Here is a 15584-nt window from a genome sequence, read left to right on the forward strand (position 1 = left end):
GAAAACTGCTGCTGTTACTGGCTACAACATCAAAACACATGGCAGGAAAATTGTGGAAATGGAGAGGAAAATTTAAATCAATCAAAAACTTTGCTAAGACAAAACATCTTATATAAGCTTCCCACTGGGAAGAAAAGGAGAATAAGCTCTCATGTAACAAACGCTAGTTATGTCACTTGATGTACTTCTGGAAAGCACTCAAGTATTTCAGTGGCACAGACAATAGAAGAGCAAAACAGAGCAAGCCAGAACAGAACAGAAATAGGTTTGGTTGGCTTTGTCTGGGACTGTTGGTCAAAAATTAGAATTTCCATTCCAGTAAAAATTTCAGGATTCTGGGCAACTTTTCATTGTCTTTCAAAAAATTTTGCTTTGAAATAACCCACAGTAAGTCCAAGAATCCCAAAACTTTTACTGAGTGCCATCTGGATTGCCAGACTTTTAAATTCCTCTCGTGTTTTGAATAGATCCTTCTACTTGACAATACTGAAGCATTTTATTAAAGTCAGTAAGCGATTTCAGAACACAGGAGTAATATGGTGAATAGCTATTATCTCCATTTACAGTGGCAGGAAAATAGAGATAAACAGATCAAAATTGGTAAAGTTCAGTGAGAAGGAATCTCCAGCAGACATTTTCTTGCCTTAGTGTGCTGACTTCTGTGCAGGTGATGGCTGTGTAGAAGACAGCCCTGATGTTCCAATATCTTGTGAACTCTATGATCCAAAAGTAATGTACTTAATCAAGTGTAAAGCAAGAGGTGATTAAGTTGTGGAGTATTGTACAATGCCTGACTGCTCAGAACGTGTCCTTTGATGTGGTGCAGAGGACTGGACCAGTTCTGTCTGCTTTACCAAAAAACTGACATTTAGTAATTTAAAAAAAGAGCCTCAAAAATCTCCACAAGTGTTTAACTTTGATCTGAAGCTTTAAAAAGATGATATTCATCTGTTTGCTTGTTTAATTTGTTTGAATTTAAAGCCGAGAAAGGTGTCAATTCGATGTTTTGTTGAAGCAACTCTTTGTCTCTTTTCCAGATGAGACTGAGCAGGGCAGCAAGCCTCCAGCCATCACTAGTTCTAAGCATCCAACCAAAAAAAGGAAAAAAAAAACAAAAAAAAAGAAAAGAAAAAAAACCCCTCACCTTTCCACTGTGGTTTATATGAATTATTAAGAGCCGAGATTCAGTGGAGCCTCAATTCTTGAGCATTGAATCAATACTGTATTTTATATAACAAGGGCAGTAATCCCAGCTTGTTCTATTTCCATCACAGCAAAGCCTTGTCAAGTCTCTCAAGCAACCTAATTTCACTAGGGCCAAAGTCTAACACTACTGACGTGGAAGACCTGCTCACTTCAACGGGGTCGAGACATGACCTTCTGTCCAGGAGCCTGCAGAATTCAGCTCACTTTCTTGTGCTGTGAGAACTATTCGTAGCCACTGCTAAAGGCCAACTTTTTACTGTGTTCCAGACAAGAAAGAGAGAGAATAAATCTGCACTGAAATCAAACAGAAGTTATTTCTGCAATTATTGCCTCTTGAGGGAGGGTGCCAAAAAAGGGCCAGCTGTGATGGGACACAGGCCTGCAGGAGAGCTGACGTCAGCCACCTCACTTCCAGAAGGAATAAGTTGGTAGATCTGTGTCGGTCTGCATCCAAGCAGCAAAATGTCCCTCTGTTGTACTTGCCTGTAGCCAAACTGTGCTTTCAATCTCCATTTACAAACAGAAAATACATACCCACTTCCTCCACCATCACAAGCTGACCAAGACATGCAGCTGCAAACACTGCATCACACTGATGTGGGCGCATTTCTGGCATGGCAGCAAAGAAAGCTCAGAGAGGTACCAAGAGGGGAAGGCCATGGGTACATCTACAGAGAAACTGAAAAGGGCTACAGTGGACTCCAAAGTTTTCCTTTTTATCCTGCTTTAGTGAATGGAATGCTGAATGTAAGTGACAAGGGAAAGGGAAGAAACTAGATACTGAATTCCATTTGCTATTTGAGTTCTTAATACTGCCCCTTGAAAACAGAACCTGAAGTTGACTGAGCTGGTTGACATAATGTGTTTATGAATACCTAGAGCTTGATTACAGAAATGTTATACATCCTGCAGCATTTGCAGCTCTGAAATAGAGCAAATGTAACCTAAGAAACTGAGTAATGACAATTAATTTATAAATGCTGGTTTGTGTCCTTCTCAGCTGTAGTTGTATATCACTCGGGTGAAAGCCAATTTCAGCCTGCACAATTTGGAGGTTTACCACAATGTTTCATATGAGAAAAGGAAAAAGAGAATTAAAAGATTCACAGGTTAAAAATTGAACCATGGCTTAAAAACACTGGGCAAAATATGATTTCCTAGATAGATTTACTATGATTCAAAAAGTACCCACAATGAACACTCAAAAGGTGTTTTGGGGAAATCAGACCTTTGTTATTTAAATGCTTTAGGCCAAAGTCAGGAACACAAATAATCATCCACACAATAGAACAAATGCCAAAAACACAACATTAAACACGGTGAAGAAATGAATCATGCTCACAGTAATTTGTCCTTCAAAAGAAAGAAAGAATCTCTCCTTTCCCCAGCAATCTTTTCAATATGCAAATCCTCATATCCAAAGCTCACCTCATCCTACACAGAGATGAAGGAAATCATTCCATCTTTTTAAGTCTTTTTCAGATCTCCTTCATCACTTAATTCATTGAACAGAACCGTTTCTATTCAAGGTATTTTCCACATTTCTGGATTCTAGCAGAAAAAGGCACAACTCAACTTTGCTCACCTTCCACCTTTCAGTCCCACTCACACTATCATGCAAGCTGAGAAATATTTACCTAAAGTGAAAACTTCCAAATATGTTGAAGTTCTGCTATTCATTGTGAATCTGCAGCGAATTCCGGAACCCCTTGAAAATGACAAAAGAGGTTCACACATTTCAGAGCCAGAGGGGGACAAATGTTCTCCTGATTGAGCCTTTCTGGCTGGAATCTAGCTACAGAAAAACACTCTGCTTAAATTAAAGACCTGAAATGCTGAACGCATCCTAGAAGTTACATTCTGCTCCACAGAACATAGTTGTTATCCAGTCATTGTTTCACAAACACAAACACTGTGACACTAAATATAAGCCCTCCTTAGATGCTCTCTAACTGCATCAAAATACCTCTGAACAGCAGCCCCACACTTCCCTCTTTCAGTTCCTCTTTTGACAAATAATTCTTGCATTTTTACTGCCATATTTGAAAGTCAGCAGAGACGGCTGCTCCAACATAGAGATAATCAGCATTCTTCAAGTCCAGGCACAGAATGGGATGTGGGAGATTTGGATCTCATTTCCTACTTGCTAGGAGACTGTTTAACAGTTCTGGAGTGGGTGCACTGGGTACACTCAGAGCTCACCCAGCACACCACGGCTTGGCAATTTAGGCACCTCAGCACCCAGTTCATGGAACTCAAATAACCTTAGATGGAAAACACACTTCGTTTTGTTTTGGTCAGCTGAGCAACACAAAACCATAATAATAGGTGCCTAAGTGGATAGGGATGGTTTTGACCTCCTCTCCTAGGTTTTCTTCTTAAAATGAATTTGTGCCCTTTTTGATCTTATATCAAACCCTCCAATATTAACAGCGTATTCCAGAAAGATGTCTACAAGACACCTGCTTTGCAGAATAAAATCAGGATCACTGAACAGAAATTGCTGGAAGTATCCGGACTGATCAGAGGAACAAAGAGCTGATCAAAAGATTTAGAAACTCTGTCTCATTTGCTATTCCAATGAATTCAGTAATAAAATTTGCTATATAATTAAATTCACTGTTGGATGTGGTCCTTAGAACTTGTTCAAATTCCAGTTTCTGATTTATCACAGTTCTGATCTCCCAGTTTGCACTGGTGTCTGCTGAGATTAGGGCCCAGACAGAATGTGTCCTGTTTACATGTGAGCTTTGTGAGCAGTAGCATCCCCACACGTTTAACAGTAGGGATCATCTTTCTGTAGCCTGTACTGTAACTAGTTGGCAGAGGAGTTGCTAAAAATTACCTTAAATTTTTGCTGATGTTTTCTTCTTTTTAGCAGACTTTGCAATGTCCTACCTGATAAAATTTACTTTGGCCAATATTAATCAGTCAGCTTGATGTCCTAACATTTACTTTTCACTTTTGTTGTTTGCAATGCCTTCTTGGAACTGGGACAAATATCAGACATGCGCTCATGCAAAGTCTGCGGTATGTACTATATAAATGAGACCCTGGTTCCAGCTGCCTAGCTACCACCTGAACAGTATTCCTAGATCCTCACCTTGGAAAGGAGTAGATTTTCTCTGGGTGCCATGAAGGCACTAGTAGCTTTCATACTGCTTGTGCAGCTCCCAGTTCACAGAGCTGTACCTGCAGCTCCCCCGCCTCCCTTGGGCTGCGATGACCCAGAATCTGAAGCAGCAGCTGAATTTGCTGTGAATTACATTAATGGCCACAGTCATCACGGATACAAGTTTGCCTTAAACAGAATTGAGCAAGTCCGTGTGCTGCATCAGGTAAGTGAGGAGCTTGCAGGCAGAGCACTGCATTAAGCTGGCAAGGCTTGGCTACGACCAACAAGTCCTGCTAAGGGCTGTATCCTCACCTGGGGTAAATCAGCATGGCTCTATTGATTGAGATGGTGCAATGCCACCACGTAGTAGATGAGAATCCAGGTCACTGGAATGTATCTCTCAAAGAGCAGAACTGAGAGGAAGAGAGAAATGTTATTTTTGTACAAAGCTAGAAAGGGCTTAGTCTACAAATGCAGCATGCCTGCTAGGGGAGATCATTCAAAGTGCTGATTCATGAGCCTAGTAGCTAATCTGGAGGAAAACCGCAAGGATAATTCTCATGATGTGGGTAACTATTTATTGGCTGAATGCATACCTATCATAACTCCATGCTGTTAGTGATTTTGTAGTAGCTATGAATTTTACCTAACATCCCATTGAGCTGACAAGGAAGCTGAATGGAAGTAACTGTGGCTTATAGTCTCATTTCCACTGAGATCTATTCACATCATTGTAGTCCTCTAGAAAGGCCGTAGAAATAGACATGAATGCAGCATATGCACACATTCAGAACCTTTGATTTTCTCACAACACTGAAATGAAACTCCAGGGCTGTTTACTACTTGACATGAGAGAGAGGATACCAGTATCATTTACAAGAGAATAAAGCAGTCATTGATAAGATTAGAAGTGTCCCTGCTGTTGCACAAAAACACTGGTGACTCTGCTTTTCTCTTATTTAATATTTTTACACTAAAATGATTTAATTGCTTTAAAAAGAATCATTCGTGACCCAAACCTCAGAGTCAGATTCAGAACTAGGGACCTTCATTTCTGCCCCTCCATTTATCTGTTTTATGCTAGAACTGAAAAGGCTCAGGGACAGCCACAAAACATCCCACAGTCCATAAATAACTTGAATACTGGAACTTAGCTGGTGCAATTCAGTGTAATTGCAATGGAGTAAATGGGGTGAGTCAATGAGCAAGCAGAGTTTATTTGGTATCTTGCTACAAAAACAAGGAGTTTTTTCATCAACAAAACCAGCTGTTGATCATTTTAAGCTACCCAGCAAAATAAAATTAATTTAACTTAAGAGACCTGACCCGTGACACAAAAGCTGGATCTTCCAGAAATCAATGGCCAACTCCTTAGCTGGTAAAAATCTCAGTGTGATGTCAGTGGGACTGCCTTGACTTACTCCAGCTAAAAAAACAGCTCTTGTTTCTCACAAAGTTATATGTAAGGGCTGCTCTGGTTACTGCAGCACACACCTGCAGCTATCCAACAAAAAAAGAGACCACAGGGAAGCCCCCAGGAACAAAATCTGGTGCTGTTTTGTGAAGTACTACTGTTTCTGTTTGTTGGTTCTTGTTTTCTCTTCCAGGGGCCAAATAATGAGATTATGTTCCTTGAACTTGACTTATTAGAGACCAAATGTCACATTCTTAATCCTACACCTCTTGCAAATTGCTCAGTAAGGACATTTGAAGAACATGTGAGTATCTGAAACACGACTTGCTTGGTATAAAAATGCAAGTTCAGTATGTTGATGTTAGAGGCCACTTTATGACCAGTTAGAATTCTCTGCCTGCAAAGCTTACATCACTGTAACAGCCCATAAGCACCAGTCACTGCCTTGCTGATTTAGTTGCCTTTGTGTCAGGAAGGATTTCACATCTTGTTACACAAGGAGGACAGATCCCTCTCAGCATAACGTTCCACATACATGTCATGAATGCCATGGACCTTGCTCAGGTGCTCCAGGTGCAGGTCTCCATGCTCAGCCCAGATAACACTGTGCTGTTGCATATGGCAGATGGGAGGCTGTGAACCTGGACAAACACAACGTTCCCTTGGCTGCATGTGGTGTGTGAAGCAGTGAAATTACGTCAAGTCTAGCCACCAGTGACTGCAGGAGAGATATTCCCTTTGGACAGGGCTCTGCCCTCAAAGTAATGCTCCACTGGAATTTACTGGCCTCAAATATTTTGCTTTTATGCAAGCGTGATCCAACTGTGAAAAGCTTTCCCTAACCAAAGCATTGGAAGTGTTGTCTGAGTACAGGCAGCTTTGCTTCCTAAGCAAAAAGCAGAGCAAGCAATTGACAATTTAAGCCTGCTGTTTCTAGAATGGGGCCCAATTCACAGTGCTCATGACTAAATCCACCCCTGTATTCATCAGGGCTCGGATCCCATTTTCCATACTGGGGGAGGTGATTCTAACTGTTCCCCCTTCCCACCTTTGCCTCTGACATTTCCTTCCCTGTTGGCTGTTGCCTGCAAACCAGCTCACACAAGGCAGCACTCTGCTGTTACCATGGCCACTGACCAGCTGGGATTGTAGGGAGAATGTTATCAAACAGCTCTGCAGAAGGTCTTAATCTATAAGTATTCACATTCTTTGCTCTTTATGAGAGGAACCTGAAGTAAATATCTATGCTCTAGATAGCACGGCAGTTCTGATACTTTTGTGATCCAGATTTGGACCAAAGTTTTGCCACCTAGGACAGTCCTTTAAAGACACGAGGACAAACCTACCAAGGCCTTTGCAATCAGGCTGATTTTTCAGCAATGCTCAATCCTGGATCAGTTCTTTTGAATTTAATAATAGTTGTTCTTTTCAGGAATTCCTATTTGTCTGAACAAGATAACCCTTTGATTTCTGTCTCTCTCTAGGCAGTTGAGGGTGACTGTGATGTTAAACTGCAGAAACTGAATGGACAGTTTTCAGTACTTGCTAGTAAATGCCACTCAAATGCAGGTAAAGATGTTCTTCTTTGCGTTTGAATCTAAAGGTGGAGCATTAATCTAGCAGTGCTTACAGTTCCCTACCACTTCTAATTCTAAAACACTGGGAAGTACTATACAGTTCCTTACTATAACAGCTAAGATGTGATAGGGCTGCCTCAGGAGCACTTCCCAGATTTGATCTAGAGATGGCTGGCACTGAGGCTTTCCCTTGAGAACTTGATTCCTTGTTGGTCGGAGCCCCCCAGCAAGAAGCTCTTCAGAACCCCCGTGCAAGATGCAGCTTATTTACTGTGCCCAGCATTTTCAGTACTGCCACGGGAAAGCAGAGTCTCTGTTCTGCATTCCCTGCATGAGATCTCTTTGCTCTGTATGTGATGTTTTCAGTACTGTCTTTAAAACCGGTGGGTAAATGAAAAACACTATTGCAAACACAGTTCCAAAGAACTAAAACATCTTAGATTTTCCACCATTTCCCGTGTGAGCTGAGACATCTTTTCACTGGTGTCATGGTTATTTTGCCAGAAAGAAAACTGATTAAACCCTGAGCAAGAATATGCAAAATATGCTATTGAAATCCACAGCATTTTTGCTTGCATGAAGACTTCAGGACTCAAATAGCACAAGTTGCATGAAATACTGCCATCTATAGCTTGCACTGCAAAAATCTCTTTGCAGCATCATTTGGAACAGACAGAGAAACACAGTGTTTTGCATCACTGACTATGCCTGTAATGTCTTTCAACTTATGATCACAGCAAAACAATCTGTTCCTCCCGCAGACTCAGCTGAAGATATTCGTGAGGTCTGCCCAGACTGTCCGCTCCTGGCAAATCTAAATGACACTGATGTGTTAACAACTGTTTCCAATGCCCTCAATGACTACAACAGCAAAAATCCCGACACCTACCTCAGGCTCCTTGAGATCGGAAGAGCAGTAAAACAGGTAACTGCTAGAACAATGTCTGCCCTTCCATGTAAACAGAATGTTTCCTCTGTAGTACTGAAGCAGTGCCAGCTGCTCGAGCCATGTTTACAGTCAGATTGAGCTTGCCTTAAATTGCCCTACTGAATTGCCCATGATTTCCCTAGTGTTTTGTGTCATCTTAGCCACAGGGTTCTCTTTGACTTCTGTGGGAGACGCGGAGCTCGAAGCCACAACGTTTGCCTTTTATCTTTTCTCAGCAGCTCTGCAATTCCAAACAGAGCAAAGTCAGTTAAACATCTTTCCTGTTTTATCAGTATCACCCAGTGCGGATGGTCAATGTCGAGTTTGCCGTGGCTGCCACAAACTGCACATCACAACAGGCTAAAGATAATCTGGAGGCTTGTCAACTGCTTCCTGAGGATCAGTCTGTAAGTATGCCAGCACATCAGTCCTCATGAACAGAGTCATGCTGTGATGCACTTGCACTTGTACAGAAATAGATCTTTGTGAGAACGAAAGTGCAAGAGTTGGATACCACTATGATACGCTTTTCAATGAATTCTTTCTAAAGCTATAGTACCCCTTTATCTTCTCTCTGATGTATGTGGGTTGAATCTCAATGCATTTAAATATATTTTCAAAAGGATTAAGGACAAAAGCATCCTTAACACAAAATATTTTTAATAAACAGCATTTATACTATCATTTACTTTCCTTAATATGTGCACCTGAGAAAAATCAAGCTCCATTGGAACGGGCAGTACACAAACACAAAACCAGAGTGCTCTAATTTCATGCATAGGTTCTTAAGAACTGTACTCTGTACTTCATCATACCCAAGTTCTTTCCTGATGAAACAAAACCAAAAGTGTCCTAGGCAGGTTTAATGAGTGGGGAACCTTTTATATGGGTCCCTATATATTCCTTCCCTTCCTCATATCCAGACAAACAAATCTCACTCCTGAATAATACAGGAATTTCCTTTACTTGCTGGTTACGCATTTAAACAGCTTGGCTTTTGAGTCCACCAGACTAAAAACAAGCACTTTATTGCTCACATAAATCATGACATGAAGCTATTTCTAAACATACTGAAATTTTAAAAAAAAATAAAAAAAATGCAATGCAGATCTTCCCTATTTTCTCACAATTTTTTCTTCCCTATATTCTGCTTTGCCAGATTTTTGGTTTCTGCACAGCAACAACGGTAACAGAACCCTCACAGGACTTAACAGCAGAATGCCAGCTGTACGGACATCAGGTACCAGCTCTCGGGGCATTTCCTTCCTTCCCAGAATAACCTACTAGCACTGTTTGAAGCAATTGCCCTGAGTTTACCTTTTTCACTGCAGACTGCACCACCTATCTGTGATAACCTAGGTATTTAACTTTGTATCCTAAAGAAACCCAGTAAGATAAGGCTATCCTATGGATTTCTGTGCCCAGAATTATCACCTCTGTCGTCTATGCTTGACATAGATGAAACTCCCTCACCATATGGGAGTTTCATATGTCTAGTAGGACAAATGGAACTAAATTTTGCTCAACTAGGGGAAAGGCACCTAGATGTAAAATATAAAAGAGCTACTATGGTAGGCCTCACCAACTGGAAGCTTTTGCTACAAGTAGCAAAACCTGACCAAATTCTCGTTAGAAGCAGGGGCCATACTAAGACATCCATGACATGCATACCATAAATCCCAAGTAAGCGAATACACACACACAAACCATTTTTATTTTCCAGCCTGGAGTTATCTACCCTCACTCAGGTCAAGATACATCAGCAGGACTGGTACCCAGTGCTGGACAAGGCTTCATTAACCATAACCTCAACATTTCCCACAATAACCCTGTTGCATCCGAATCCAGCTCTTCAGAATTTCCTTCCCTGGTATCAGCAAAATCTGTAGCAAAGAGAGCAGCTGCAGTGGTTGCTCAACATGATAAAGTACCTCATCCAGTTGGCTTTGTGGCTCCTCCTCCACCATGCCCTGGTAAGTTTCGCCATTTCAAGATCTAGGCTGTGTCACAGACATGGCAAGACGGCTAACTGAAGGATCAGCATGCAGCAGCAGCATCAACACACACAGAACAACATCAGGTGCAGACAGCTGAGAACACCTGACTCTTAGTCCAACTGACTTTCACCCTGCAGAGAACACAGCTGTGGCCAGGATCTTGCAAAGTTCTGCTTCAAAATATAGGAGATTTCAATATACAGCAGTCGTTTTCTCTACGAACAGGAATGCTCGTTAAAACACAGCAAAAATTGTTCCAATGAAGCTGCTGTACAAGCTATACAACACTTGTGGTAGAAACACCATCTAAAAGACTACTTCACAATAAAATGTTCAACAGAAATGCTTTGGTACCTCCTGTCTGTATATTTTTTCATTTAGTTGTCAAGTATCTCCTTCATGGCATTATGAGTCATATTCTGGGCTTGATTTCAAAAACAGTAAGCTTCTGCATTTCTCATCAGCTTCCCTGGGATGTGTGGGTGCTGAGCACTGCAGAAAATCAGGTCAGTCCTTTCTTTTGATCACACACCAATAGCACTAAAGAAACGGCAGGAAAAAACCTTTTTTCCCATTCTACCTGTAGTGTTTCCTAGCATGTACCTACTTACAGTATCCACCAGAAAAACCTCAAACACTCTGGATGTGACATAAGGAATAATAAGAGCACTGGTGCCTGTGAAAAGAACAAAGAATCAGGATACATACACTACTGCACAGACAGAAAGCATCAATACTTCCATCCAAGCACATGCGCCTTTCTGCCTTCCAGCAGATACACAGGTGCAATATGATCATGGGGTACTGTACGCCACATGTGTATGAGGGATAACAGTTCAGGGAATAAAAATATACTACAGAGTGTCTCATGTGAGAGGACCCAGACAGCAATGGCAATTTACCACTGTCCTAACAGCCAAATCTCCTCTGTATTTCTCACTTATTACAGCCAAAATCTATTCTAGGTGGAGAAGTAATAAGACACAGAGGCCAGAAGGATCTTCACTGTCAGCTAGACTGGAATTCTGCAGGCCCAAGGGAGCAGCCTCAAAGGCAGTCATGAATCTTTAAGCAGGAACAGCACTTGCTACAAGATAATTACCATGCAGGCAGCAAAACCTGAAGTACACATGTCATTTTTGAACTGTTTCAAATAATCTGTTCTATTCTCCTAGTTACAACCTCCCTGTATTCAGTAAGTAAGATAACTAACATTTGTTCCTGGTGACAGTGCAACAGGTTGCTTTGCTACACTGTGTCAGTGGGGAAAGGTAATGATTTATGCACTAATACTGGGAATGTGGAGAGGGAAAAAGAGGGAAAATCAGCCCAGACTCTGTGTGCCACAGTATAACATGATGGCAGCATACTACCAACAAGCCTTCCTCTCTGAGGCAGCAGCTCCCACCTTTGAGGAACACACTGTGTTCATGCAGCCAGGGTGTTGTAAGACTCTCGTACGTTCAGCATGCAGGCATTGATATAAAAATTGCTAGTACTGAGCTGCATGCAATTTCTGAGGTGGTGATTTGCCTTCCTGTCTCCACTGCATGAGATACAGAAAAGAATTAATGAAATGGCTACTATTTCGGTCTGCATTAGTTTACTTCAGATCCTCATCACTATGACTTTAGATGCACAAGACCCGGATTCCAACTAGTCTGGAACAAATAGATTTCATAGCTTTTGGATTTTTGAAACTAGGAATTGCCTTAAGCAAACCAAACAAATTGTCTTGTATATAATGGAGTCAGCACTAAGTTATATAAGACAGTGTTTTCCAGACTCAGAAAATTCTTCATTGGCAGAAACAGCAAGTTTATAAAAGGGATCGCTGCCAACAGGAGCACTCAAGAAATGCTTCATTTTCTTTTGCATTTTACAACCACACAGAGCAAGGGTAAGTAGCAGAGTATCCACAGCCTCCACACTCCATGGACGTTCTCTTACCCCTGGTTCAACTACCCATTTCTTCCCTAAAATTAATAAAAAAGAACAGCAGAATCACTCTGCACTCTGCTGTGGTTCCAGCCCATAACTTCACATCATTTCTCCCCTTAACACTCATCCTCCTAAGGACACATTTTCCACAACAGTTTTGAAGCAGTGACTTTGTTTCCCTTCAGTATAGCCTGCATTCATGCCTCGGATCTTAGTAACAGCTTCAGCATTTACTAATAGATTCTCCGGGCAATGAGCACTATTAAATGGCAATATATAAAATACAAATGCTTGCCTTTCTGAAATGCAGGCTGAATAGTTTTGTCAGGTCTGCTTCACTGACTGACAATGCTTTTCAGCATTTTCAAACTCTGTTTTTCTCGTGCATATGTATTTCATGTGCTGCTTTGCCTGGACATGCACAGATTTCCCAGCTGTGTCCATGTTTTGAGGTCAGCTACTTGAACAGAGAAATTTTTTCCTTTCCAGTGGGAAGAAGAGTACAAAGAACAGAGTCAGGGATATAACAATTCCTCATTATAAGAGGCACCAACACAGCCAGTACTAACTGGCACCCATCTCCATAGAAATGCCATGCACTGTAAGGATAAAGAAAATGAGTTATTATGCTTTAGCCGCAGGGGAAGCATTCCCAGGCACAAGGAACAATGTGAGTGCGTCTGCATTGCTGCTTCTGCTGTTCCTGTACTATGGCTACAGCAGTGTTTCTCAACACTCGTCCCTTGTATCCCTTTCCCCCAGGATACAGTCTGTACATTAGCCTGCACCCTGAGTCTGAAAAGCAAATGGTGACATTTGAGGTGGCTCAGTCTAGTGGCCATGTGCCCCTTTGGTTCTGCTATCTGAGTTTTCCATCTCTGCCACCAACCAAAGTCTTCTTAGAAGAGTTCCAGCCCCAGTGCTCTTGCAGGTCTTCCTGGATATATGTATAATCCCACTCACCTTCCTGTGGGCATTCCCTGTGATAGACCCTGCTGTCTTGCTACGGAAAATATTTGGAATGTCACTGGACTAATGACCTGAGATTCTTTATACCACCAATAATCTATACAGTGTTAAATAGAGACAGTGCTGTGCATCCCTAGCACTCTTACTTCCTCACTTATTATAGATGCAGATCTAAAGGTACATGGCATCTCCCAACAGATATCTGTGATCACACAGCCTCCCATGACTGAAAACAAGGACTGAGGAAATGGTTACCCTGCTTCTGATGCTCTTTCAAGGTGAAATAACGCAGGATTGCCTCTCACTGGAATGCTATTAACTTCTACTGGGGTACTCCCCAGATAATGGTAGTTGTCACCTCTCCAGGACAACAGGTGAGCTGTGTACAGCTGCTCACAGCCCTCTCAACCATGGAGCTCCTGGCAGGTTGGCCACAAGGCACACCACTGTCATTTCAAACTGAATTCTCTCCAGGCTGAATTTTCCATGACCCTTTTTCATCTGTACTCAGCAAATCACTTGAGAATCAATAGCGACCACAGTGCAGCCTCTTAGCTGGTAAATTAACCTCCAAATTCAGCGAGGGGATAAGTCGAAGGAAATAATAAACCTGCACAGCTGAGCACGTGCTGTGCGATATAAGGGGGCAGTCACCAAGTCAATGAATGGGTTCCCCCCGAGTCACAGCCCTCAGTCACATCAGGACTGTGTTATTTAATGTTACTGAAAAGGAATGAAAGCAGAGCACTGAGTAGCACTAAAATAATTAAACTGGTGACACTGCTGACCAATTTTCTTTGCTCCTCAGGCCTCTTGCCACAGGCTTATGATACTCCAGTGGCTTCCTTTGGTTTAAACTGGAGCAGGCTGTAGCAGTGGTCAGAGGAAAGAAGCCAGGGAGCTGAATACTGAGTATCTAGGACTCCTTGAGCCAATTTTCACCATACAGTAAGAAAGACAGTAACACTGAACAAGGCATAAAAGTGAGGTCTTAAATTATCTGGCTCAGGCACAGTTACAGGACGAGCAGCTGCAGTTCACAAAGAATTCTCTGGACTAATTCTGGCAGGGCCATGCAGCTGGGATGTGCACTGGCAACCAACTGGATGCACATTTTTCTTGATTCAAAGTACAGAAAGAATAATTTAAAGACTGATAAAAAAAAAAAAGAGGGAGAGATGGCATGAGGAGGAAAGCACCGGTTACATGAAATCAAATGAGGTTCTTCCTCTGGTTCACATTATATACTCTCTCTAAAAAGTTTTGGGTTTTTATTCTGTCAGATTTTCTCCTTTGAGATTAACATATCCAGCCTCACGTCTGCAACTTCTTTCTTCTTCCTAACTCCCCCCTCAGCTTACAACTTCAGACAGTTCTCCATCTCTAAGCTTGGTTCTCAGGCAACAGAACTGCAAAAGTATCTTAAAATCTGTGTGTATGCGGGGAGGGAGTCCACGTGTAATTGTACCTGCCTCTAAACCCACAGGATTACAAAGCTAGCTAATGCCGGGCAGGAGCTGAAACCAGATGCAGCCAGAAGTTAAGGTTAGAGGAGATAAAAAGAGAACAGCACCTGCTATTTGGAATCAGAAGGAATGTGGAAGGATGGCAAGTTCAGAAAGTGTTCTGCTCAATGTGGCAGTAAGAACAAAGTCAGATGGCAGGAGAAGATGGAATGAAACAGGAAAAGTTCAGGGAAATCAGAGTTGTGGATCAAATACCTGGTAAGCATCAATAAATTGAGAGTTCCAGGCAACAAAAGATAAGTGGGCTGGAGTCAAGGCATTGCAAGGGAACAAATTCTGTAATGGAGCATCCACCAAGCAACATTTTGGCAGCCCTGCTTCATTTACTGTCTGTTTCCCCCAGCCTCTCATAGCAGCTCATTTTGAAGCACTCCACTAAAAGAAGTGACGCCTTTGGGGCAACAACAAATTTCAGCTTACCACATCTCTGCTACTATACGCAATTACAGCGATTGCTAAGTCCCAAATGAAGACAACAGAAAGTCCTGGTTAAAAGCAGACACCATGATGAAACTGTTACATCTTTTTACACTATCAGGTTGTATGTATGTACAGAAGTATGTAATGGCTTGAGCGGGCCACTTGTTCACAGGCCTCTTGCCTGGACATGGATTGAATTTTGCTTGCTTGGCTGTGGTTAAGGGTCAACAATAATTTGCAGGTAGCCAAGTGAGTAGAAATACTCAGAGAATGAATCCAGACTGACCGTTCTGTCCCTGCAAAGTTCCAAGTTGACGACATACTTGAAGAGTTGGTATGTTTGTTTACAATTAGAATTTAACAAACAGAAATGCCAGGTGTGAAATCCATCACCCTGTCCACTCTTACCCTGCTTCCACTCAAACCAGTGAGACCTCAGTCATTGTTTTACATGGGAGAAAACCTGGATCACTGACAGAACGGAACTGGAG

General features: G+C 41.9%; 2 protein-coding genes across 2 annotated transcripts in view; one reads left to right on the forward strand and one right to left on the reverse strand.

The window, feature by feature from the left end:
• The window catches only part of SENP5 (SUMO specific peptidase 5), a 129669-nt gene that overhangs the window by 68386 nt on the left and 45699 nt on the right, over positions 1-15584 (reverse strand). The window lies entirely within an intron of this gene.
• Positions 4276-10580, forward strand: AHSG (alpha 2-HS glycoprotein). The gene is made up of 7 exons (XM_015871934.3): positions 4276-4544; positions 5929-6039; positions 7220-7304; positions 8074-8237; positions 8534-8647; positions 9400-9480; positions 9964-10580. Exons 1-7 carry the CDS (start codon positions 4341-4343, stop codon positions 10237-10239), a joined length of 1035 nt encoding a protein of 344 aa, XP_015727420.1. The 5' UTR covers positions 4276-4340; the 3' UTR covers positions 10240-10580.

The sequence above is a fragment of the Coturnix japonica genome, chromosome 12 (genome assembly GCF_054131305.1).
Source record: "Coturnix japonica strain WE chromosome 12, WE-NBRP24, whole genome shotgun sequence".
NCBI lineage: Eukaryota > Metazoa > Chordata > Aves > Galliformes > Phasianidae > Coturnix > Coturnix japonica.